Here is a 10,544-nt window from a genome sequence, read left to right on the forward strand (position 1 = left end):
TCAGACAATCCACTCACCTCAGCCTCCCAAAGCGCGGGATTACAGGCTGAGCCACCGAGCCTGGATTTTTTTTTTTTTTTGAGTTGGAGTCTCACTCTGTTGTCCAGGTTGAAGTGCAGTGTCATGCTCATGGCCACTGCAGCCTTGACCTGCTAGGCTCAGGTGATCCTTTCGCCTCAGCCTTCCACGTAGCTGTAACTACAGGCATGCGCCACCACGCCTGGCTAATTTTTTAAAAATTTATTGTAGAGATGAGGTCTCACCAAGTTGCTCAGGCTGGCCTCTACCCCATGAGGTCAGGCAATCTTCTCACCTTGGCCTCCCAAAGTGCTGACATTATAGGCATGAGCCACCGCACCCGGCCAGGAGCATTTTCGATTCTCCAATTTGGACAGTTAGAGAGGAAAAATCCTAAAACTTTCCTAATTGATTCTGAATTTCCCTTCTCTAGAAACTCACTCGTAACAGAGTGCTTTCTAGCCTGTTTACAGGGCCACTCTGCATTCAGAAGACCTGCTTTCTGAGCCAAGGGAGACCAGAGACACCTTTGAGGGTCCATGCAGGGAGTGCAGACAGTGCTGGAGGAGACTGGACCTGGCATGGCACACAAAACACTCAGTAGCAGAGCGTGAGGTAGAGGGTTAAGCAAGAGGTTAGAGGGCAGTCCAATCCCACATGGCATCATCTAGCAGAAAGACCAATGAGTGAACTAATCTGAAGTTTGTTTGATGTGAGTCCTGGGGGCTGCAGACTGGGGGGTAACAATACTGATGAGAGTGATAAATGTCTCCTATGGCCATGTCGTCTCAATCTCTGAGCACTGTTTACATGTTTTCTTTTCATCTCTGTGAAAGTTGTGGCCTAATAATAATAATTAGAGTAACTCTGAGCTTCGATGCTTTGCAAAACACAGCATTAAGTCATGTCTCTGCCTCCTCAGCTTGGAGTCTGTATGAACTGGCAGACATTTGGGAGGTAGAACCCTCGATTGAGGGGAAGAACGTGATAGAATGCAAAGGTCAGGGATATTATGAGTCACCTAATTGATACCTAACATTCCTTTGGGTCTTGGTAGGGCAGAGTAGCCTTTCCTTCATGCCTGCCAAAGCAAGAAGATCAGTGACCTCCCCCGAGTCTCATAGACCCAGAGCCCAGTCTGGGGACCCAAGACTCTGGCTTATAAATTGTCTTACTGTATTGGGGGAATGCATGTTTCTCTGTGGCAATGAGCTGTGCTTTAACCAGTTGATTTTTTTTTCTTTGCTGTGGTACCAGCAGACGGAGCCCTGGTAAAAGTAGGTGATACACATTGTATTTTTCACATGTGATCAAGAAGCTTATGGCCAGAACAAACCTGGAGAAGTCATAGCTCTATTCTGAAGAAAAGGGCACCTCGAAAGCAGTCAGTGCTTCAGGATGGTCCCAGGTACCTTAGCACCTACTTCCCAAACCTACTGTTTCTAACATGCCACTTCTCTGTCTTGCTCTAACAGGTGACCTTGGAGAAGGTGCTGGGAATTACAGTGTCTGGAGGCAGAGGACTTGCCTGTGACCCCCGATCAGGTTTAGTTGCCTACCCAGCTGGGTAAGTGCCTTGAAAGAGGACTTGTTGCATGGGAATTTAGAGCCATGTAGAACTGGTGGGGTGGGCAGGGATTTTCTGGTATCTTCTAGAAGATATATCCACATTAATGTTTTGGTGACAGTTTTGTAAAGACATACCAGGCCAGGTAAATAAATGCTCTTTATTGGGTGTTGTCCTTGTTGCCACCCTGTCCTGCTTTTTTGGTCATCCAGCCCCTCCACAGATACATACAGATTCACACTTTTTTTTTTTAGATCAGAAATGATTGATTTATTGAAAAAAAAACTCTAACTGCAAAGGCAGGCTAACTTTTTATTTTTATTTTAAAGATATGGGGTACAATTTAGGATTAGGTATGTAAGTGATCATCATACAGGTGAAGTTTGGGCCTCGCATTGATCCTCATTTTGCCTGGTTTGGGATCAGGTACCCCTACTGATGTTACAGGCCTTCCCCCACTTTCTCCCTCCCCTCGCAGTGTCCCGCCACTGCCAATCCCTTTCTTGTAGTATTAGGATCCACTTATGAGTGAGAACATGTGGTACTCGGTTCTTTGTTTCTGTGATAGATTACTGAGTATGATGGACTCTGAATCCATCCAAGTTGCTACAAAGTCCATAATTTTTTTTCTTCTTTATGGCTGCGTAATATTCCACGTGTATATGTCCCACATTGTTTTTATCCAGTCTACTTTTGATGGGCAGCGTGATTGGTTTCACATTTTTGCTATTGTGAATAGTGCTGCAATAAACGTGTGCACAGGTATCTTTTTTGTAGAATAATTTGAATTCCACTGGGTATGTTCCCAAAAGAGGGATTGCTGGGTCATATGGAAAATTGAATTTTAGATCTTTATAAATGGCCACACTGTTTTCCACAGTCCCACTAACAGTATAGAAGCGATCTCTTTTCTCTGCATCAGTTCCAGCACAGATTCATACTTTATGTTATACGCAGTTCCTGGCACCATCTTCAATAACTACCTCCTAGTTATTTTAAAAAATACTTTATTGAGATGCAGTTTATATACCATATAATTTGCCTATTTAAAATACCTCATTCAAGCCAGGCTTGGTGGCTCTACCTATAATCCTGCGCCTTGGGAGGCTGAGGTGAGTGAATTGCCTGAGTCCACGGGTTTGAGACCCCCCTGGGCAACTTGACGAGACCTCATCTCTACAATAAATTAAAAAATCAGCCGGTGGTGGTAGCACATGCCTGTAATTCCGGCTACTTGGAAGGCTGAGGCGGAAGGATCGCCGGAGCCCAGCAGGTCGAGGCTGCGGTAGCCAGGAGGGGCCACTGCACTCCAATCTGGGCGACAGAGTGAGACTCCAACTCAAAAAATAAATAAATAAATAAATAAAATTAAATAAATTAATTAATTAAATAAAATACCTCATTCAGTAGTTTTTAGTATATTCACAGAGTTGTGCAGCCATCACCACAATCAATTTTAGAACATATTTATATCACCCCATACCTATTAACAGACACTCCATTCCTGCCCCCCTACTCCAGATCCTCATCCTTAGGCAACTACTGATCTGCTATCTAGCTCTATAAATTTGCATATTTTGGACATTTCACATAAATGGAATCATAACACTCTCTTTGGCTTTTTGTAACAGACTTCTTTCACTTAGTGCAATGTTTTCAAGGTTAATCCATGTTGTAACATGTATCACTACCTTATTCCTTTTTATGGCTGAGTAATATTCCACTATATGGTTATACCACATTTTATCTATTCTTCAGCTGGACATTTGGGTTGTTTCCTCTTTTTAGCTATTATTAATAATATTGCTATAAATATTCATCTGCTCTAGTCACTTTGAGAGAGATCAGTGCCATGGAAGAGAAGTAAGGAACTGGGACTGGTGTTCTTTCCCTTGTTGCCTTTTTCTCCTCTGCTCAAATGAGAAACCTCCAATCATAGTCTCTTTAGGCCACTGCAGAAGGTAGAAGCTTTGACCTCTCCTGGTTCTAGTTCTCTTTGCTCCTTGCCAGTGGGCATAGGAACAGGAAAATATGAAGGGCCACTGTAATTTCATTATTGTGTGAACTCCACAGAGTGTATTTACACAAACCTAGATGGTCTAGCCTATTATACACCTAGGCCATATGAAATAGCCTATTGATCCTAGGCTACAAACCTGTACAGCGTGTTAATGTACTGAATACTGAAGGCAATTGTAGACTAATGGTAAGTATTTATGTACCTACAAATATACAGAGTACAGTAAAAATACAGTATACAAGATAAAAAATGGTACACTTGTACAGGACACTTACATGAATAGAACTTGCAGGACTGGAAGTTGCTTTGGGTAAGTCAGTGAGTATGAAGGCCTAGGACATTACTATACATTATTACAGACCTTATAAACATTGTACACTTAGGCTACACTAAATTTGTTTAAATTTGTTTTTAAATTGTTTTTTTGGGCCAGGCTCAGTGACTCAGCCTGTAATCCCGCGCTTTGGGAGGCCGAAGTGAGTTGATTGCCTGAGCCTGCGAGTTCGAGACCCGCCTGGGCAACTTGGCGAGACCTTATCTCTACAATAAATAAAACAATTAGCCAGGCATGGTAGCACACGCCTGTAGTTCCAGTTACTTGGAAGGCTGAGCGGAAGGATTGGCGGAGCCCAGCAGGTCGAGGTTGTGGTGGCTGGGAGTGGCCACTGTACTCCAGTCTGGGTGACAGAGTGAGACTCCAATTCAAAAGAAAAAAAAAATTGTTTTTTTGGCTTGGTGTGGTGGCTCATACTTCTAATCCCAGTACTTTGGGAGGCCAAGGCAGGAGGATTGCTTGAAGCTGGGAATTGAAGACTAGCCTGGGCAGAATAGTGAAGCCATGTATCTATAAATTTAAAACAGAATTTTATTCAATAATAAATTAATCTTAGCTTACTATAACATTTTGTCTTTATAAACTTTTTAATTTTTTAAACTTTTTGACCCTTATAATAACAACTTAAGACACAAGTACATTATACAACTACATAAAAATATTTTCTTTATATTTCTTATTCCATAAGATTTTTTCTGTTTTCAAGTTGTTGTTTTTTTTTTAACTTTTTGTTAAAAACTAAGACAGACACACACATTAGCCTAAGACTGCACAGGATCAGGATCATCAAGACATCACTAGGCAATAGGAATTTTTCAGCCCCATTGTAGTCTTATGGGACCATCGTTGTATATGCCATTTGTCATTGACCAAAACATTGTTATATGGCACATGATTGTACTTATTCTGTGCCAGGCACTTTTTTTTTTGAGTTGGAGTCTCACTCTGTCGCCCAGGCTAGAGTGCAGTGGCACGCTCACAGTCACCGCAGCCTCCACTTGCTGGGCTTAGGTAATCCTTCCTTCCACCTCAGCCTTCCAAGTAGCTGGAACTGTAGGCATGTGCCACCATGCCTGGCTAAGTTTTTTTTTTTCCTTTATTTTAAAAAGGTGAGTTACAGTTCAGGGTTAAGTATATAAATGTTCATTATGCAGGTACCTTTGTTGATGAGGTGTGCCCCTCCTTCCCCTGGCAGTTTCCCACTACTGCCAATCCCTTTCTTTTAGAATTATGATAACTGTTCAAGATCCGCTTATGAGTGAGAACATATGTACTCTGTTCTTTGTTTCTGTGATAGATCACTGAGTATGATAGATTCTAAATCTATCCAAGTTGCTGAAAAGTCCATATGTTTGTCCTTCTTTATGGCTGCATAATATTCCATTGTTTTTTTATCCAGTCCAGCTTCGATGGGCAGCATGGTTGGTTCCATGTTTTTGCTATTGTTAATAGAACTGCAACAAACATGCAGGTATCTTTTTGGTAAAATGGCTTGAGTTCCTCTGGGTATATTCCCAAAAGGGGGATTGCTGGCCCATATGGAAGGTCAATTTCTTGTTCTTTTCAGAAATCGACACACTGTCTTCCAAAGAGATTGCACTAGTTTGCATTCTCACCAGCAGTATAGAAGTGTTCCTTTCTCTCCGCACTCTCACCAGCATCTGTTGTTGCTTGTTTTATTAATGATGGCCATTCTTACTGGGCTTAGGTGGTATCTCAATGTGGTTTTGATTTGCTTTTCTCTGGTGATTAGTGAGGCTGACCACTTTTTCGTGTGTCTGTTTGCTACCTGTATGTATATCTCCTTTTGAGAAGTGTCTATTATGTCTTTTGCCCACTTTTCAATGGGGCTGTTTGTTTTTTTCCTTTCTGCACATTTGAGTTCCTTGTAGATCCTAGATGTTAGGCCTTTATCAGATATACAGTTGGCAAGTATTTTTTCCCATTCTGTGGGCTGTCTCCCCACTCTCTTGATGGTTTCTTTTGCTTTGCAGAAGCTTGTCAGTTTGATGAGGTCCCACTTATCCATCTTATCTCTTTTTTTTTTTTTTTTTGAGTTGGAGTCTCACTCTGTCGTCCAGACTGGAGTGCAGTGGCCCCTCCTGGCTACCATAGCCTTGACCTGCTGGGCTCCGGCGATCCTTCCGCCTCAGCCTTCCAAGTAGCTGGAATTACAGGCGTGCGCTACCATGCCCTGCTGATGTTTTGATTTATTGTAGAGATGAGGTCTCGCCAAGTTGCCCAGGCAGGTCTCGAACCCGTGGGCTCAGGCAATCCACTCACCTCAGCCTCCCAAAGCACGGGATTACAGACTGAGCCACCGAACCTGGCTTATCTTATCTCTTATGGCATGGGCTTTTGGGGTTTTGATCAGGAACTGGTTGCCAGTTCCAATTTCCATAAGGGTGTCTCCTACATTTTCTAAGATTCTTATAGTTTGAGATTTTATGTTTAGATCTTTGATCCATTTAGAGTTAATTTTTGTGTATGGTGATAGGCAGGAGTCCTGTTTTAGTCTTCTGCATGTGATCAGCCAATTTTCCCAGCACTATTTACTGAATAGGTTCTCCTCTCCCCAGTGGTAGTTGTTGGAGGCTTTGTCAAAAAAAAATTTTTTTTAATTTATTGTAGAGATGAAGTCTCGCCAAGTTGCCCAGGCTGATCTCGAACCCGTGGGCTCAGGCATTCCTCTCACCTCAGCCTCCCAAAATACTGGGATTATAGGTGTGAGCCACCGCACCTGGCCTTTGTGCCAGGCACTTGTAAAGCACTTCCTGTGAATTATTTAATACTCAGAGCAACCCTATAAGCTTGGTACTATTATCACCCCTTTATTTTATTTTATTTTATTTATTTATTTTTTGAGTCAGAGTCTCACTCTGTCACCCAGGCTGGAGTGCAATGGCACACTCACAGCCACCATAGCCCCCATCTGCTGGGCTCAGGTAATCCTTCTGCCTCAACCTTCCAAGTAGCTGGAACCACAGATGCGTGCTACCACACCCGGCTAATTTTTTGATTTATTGTAGCGACAAGGTCTTGCCAGGTTGCCCAGGCTGGTCTTGAACCCCTGAGCTCAGGCAGTCCTCTCACCTCTGCCTCCCAAAGTACTGGGATTACAGACATGAGCCACCATGCCTGGCACCCCTATATTTTAGAGAAAGGAACTGGGATTCAAAGAGGTTTAGTGGTTCACTCAGGGTCACAAAGCTAATGTCTGTATTGGGGTTCCAACCCAAGTGGTGTCACTGTAGAGCTCTGATTCTTAAAATGGCATGGGGTGGGGGAGACCACACTTTCTGCTAATTTTTAAAAGCTGCTTTTTCTCTAAGCTGCCTTCCTGCCATTGAATAAGAAGAGCCAGTTTATGGGCAGCTCAGTCTATGCCAGTGAGACTTCTACCCCTAGGTCCTGGGTCAGGGTCTTTCCTGAGTGGCCCTCTGGTGTTTAATGTCTGGGGGGGGCATGCTGTGGGAGCCACACTGGCTCTGCCTGGCAGAGACTAGGTTGGCCTCCCCTCCAGAAGCTTCCTGATGAAGGACCTCTCTTGCTGGATTACCCTGTGCAGCCCACCTCAGGGGAATTTCATCTGTTCCTGCCTCTGCCTGGGAAAGCCAGGTTCCTTCTTGTTGGAGGTGGGGCTTGAGCTGGATGTAGAATAGGCAGGAAAGGCCTGGGGTGCTGCTGAGTGCATGTTGAGCCCTGTGTCCCTGCCCTGGGAGGACATGGAGTCCTGCCCCGCCTTCCCCACACGCCCCTAGACCCCAGGCCTGGCACCTTTAAGGGTGTGTTTTTATGTTTATCGGCAGGTCCCAGCCTAGTGCTTGGACCTGGGAGTCACTGTCCTTCCAGGTGGTGTATGGTGGCTTCCCTGATCTTACCTCTAGTAGGTTTCCTGAGTGTGTTTGGCCGAGGCCAGACCTGGGCAGTGCCCTGCTCTGTTCCCAGACCTTTTGATTTCTTAGAACTTCAGGTTCTCTCTTTGCAAATGGCTTATTTCTGGGTGTTTAAGTTTTGCTCTGTGCTAGAGCTCCCTGATATGCTTCTGGAGTGCCTGGTGGGCTACCAAAGTCTAAGTGAGCCCAAGTAGGCTGTTTTCCCCCCTCCTTGTCTTCTCCTATCTAATAATCCTAACACTGCCCCCAACCCCCCACTCTCTTGTTCCTACTGTGCTTGTTGCTCTAGGAGCCAGCTCAGGTATCCTAGAAACAAGAGAAACAAAACTCAGAAAATTCTGCCAGAGGCCTAGCAGCAAATACCAAACCAAAACAAAGTTTTCTGAAAGGAAATGAAACAGCACAGGGAAGGAGGGTGGGCAGTGTTCCTCAGGCAGAGGTGGGTTGGAGCTCCAGGCGGAGTTTAAGTTGCTCCTCCTTCTCTTCTCTAGAGCTCTTCTCTTGCTGTTGTTTCCTGGCACAAGGCCCCCTATTCCAGGACCAGACTGACCCCTAGACAGCCTCTTCGAGGGTCTTAGTTTAGTTGAACACTGATCATTGAGTCAGGCCCTTTCCTCAGTTGGCTTAGAGGAGGGTCCAGGGGCTTTAGAACCCAGCTCAGTCCCTGTTGCCCATATGGAGTCAGTCAGTCCTGGGAGTTAGCCCCAGTTGCCAGAGTGCCCTGGGTGAATGCTCTGTACAGCACTGCTCCTGACCCAGTGGAGTGGGAAGTGTCCTATCAAAGGGACTGGGCCTATCCAGCGGCTAAGAGGAAACTTCTTGGTTGCTTTAAATGGGGAAGAGAAGAAGGAAACCTAGATCTCCTGAGTAGGCTCTCCATTTATTCAGTCCATGTTGGAATTTATTCTGAAACCTCAGTTTCAAAGCATTGGACAGGGTGTGAAGCCACAGAATCTCCTCCTGAACTGTGTTCTATTGACATCCGAGCTGGAGGAACACAGAGTTACCTTCTTACTCTGTGGGGTGTTTGCCAGGGATGGAGGAGAGACCAGGTGGACCTGAGAGAAGGCTTGGATCAGGCATCCAGTTAGAGTCATCCATAGGAACACACATAAGCATCATGCCCTCAGTGCTTTTTCTCCTGGTTTCCCTGCATATTTCACATCTGAAGCCAGGGCTCCTTAGTGCTTTCCAAAATAGTTTATTCATACATGCATTTATTCATTTGTGCAGCAGCTATTTGTTGAAAAACTGCTGTAGCCCAGACAGCAGATATACAGCTAGTGAATAGGACAGACAAGGTCAGCCAGGCATGGTAGCTCACACCTGTAAATTAAACACTTTGGGAGACTGAGGTAGGAGGATTGCTTGAGACCAGGAGTTTGAGACCAGTCTAGGCAATATGGTGAGACCTCGTCTCTACAAAAAATTAAAATATTAGCCCAGCCTGGTGGTATTTAACTGTAGTCCCAGCTACTTGGGAGGCTGAGGCAGAAGGATTGCCTGAGCCCAGGAAGTCCACACTGTGGTGAGGCCTGACTGTGCCATTGTACTCCAGCCTGGGTGACAGAGAGAGATCCTGACTCAAAAAAAAAAAAAAAAAAAAGACAAGCCGGGCTTGGTGGCTTAGCCTGTAATCCTGTGCTTTGGGAGGCTGAGGTGAGTGGATTGCCTGAGCCCACAGGTTCGAGACCCACCTTGGGCAACTTGGCGAGACCTCATCTCTACAATAAATCAAAAAAAAAAATTAGCTGGGCATAGTAGCGCACACCTGTAGTTCAGGCTACTTGCAAGACTGAGGCGAAGGATTGCTGGAGCCCAGCAGGTCGAGGCTGCGGTGGCCGGGAGCATGCCACTACACTCCAGCCTGGGCGACAGAGTGAGGATCCAACTCAAAAATAAATAAATAAATAAATAAGGTCACTTCCTTTGTAGGGTTTTAGATTCAAGAAGGTCAAGCAGACAGTAAATATGCAAATAAGTCAGTGAGCAAGATATTTATCAGAGGTTAAGTATTCTGAAAAATTAAATATAGTAAGTGAATAACTGGGAGTTGGAGGCAGTGCTGCTTTAGAATTGAGTGGCCAGGGTTCAGTGGGAGGTATCAGTTGAGTTGATAGCTGAATGACAAGAATCAACAAGTGAAGGAATCAGAGTATTCCAGATGGAGGGAGAGTCAAATGCAAAGGTCCTAAGGAAAGGAGGAATCAATTCACTTCTTTGAGGAACACTTGTTCTTCAGCAGCCATGGTGGCTAGACCTGAATGAATGAGGGGACTTGGATGCGACCATTTTGACCTTGCTTGTAAGAGTCCTCAGAGGGGAGAGAAGCATACTGATAGCTCTATACCAGAGGCCTTGTAATTCACTGGGTTATTAATACCTAGTGTTTTTCATGCCTTTGAGGAGGGACTTTTAAAGTGTCTCAGAAACCAAGATGCCAGTGGGATCTCATGACTCATTACTTACTTGAAAGGCATTGGATTTCAGGTATCTAAAGAGGACCACAACCAGGGATGCCCTAGGAAACATCTGAGGCTCATTACCTCTTAGAATCATTGAAGCTGGAAGATTTGCCCTTTGGAGGTGAATCTGGAGGAGTCTACACCTGAGTCACTAGTACCCAGCAAGTCCTGTATGGGATACTGTAGATGGGGTTCCTGTTACAACTGCTGCCCCCCTGCACAACTTTTTTCTTTTTTTTTTTTT

General features: G+C 44.6%; 1 protein-coding gene across 1 annotated transcript in view; it reads left to right on the plus strand.

Annotated features, from left to right (window-relative positions):
- Positions 1–10,544, plus strand: part of MAPKBP1 (mitogen-activated protein kinase binding protein 1) — a 56,945-nt gene that overhangs the window by 25,216 nt on the left and 21,185 nt on the right. Inside the window, exon 3 of the mRNA XM_021707514.1 lies at positions 1,494–1,585. Within this exon, the coding sequence (XP_021563189.1) occupies positions 1,494–1,585 (92 nt within the window). The remainder of the gene's footprint in view (positions 1–1,493; positions 1,586–10,544) is intronic.

This window comes from Carlito syrichta, unplaced genomic scaffold, assembly GCF_000164805.1.
Source record: "Carlito syrichta isolate Samal-C Ts95f unplaced genomic scaffold, Tarsius_syrichta-2.0.1 Scaffold47086, whole genome shotgun sequence".
Classification (NCBI taxonomy): domain Eukaryota; kingdom Metazoa; phylum Chordata; class Mammalia; order Primates; family Tarsiidae; genus Carlito; species Carlito syrichta.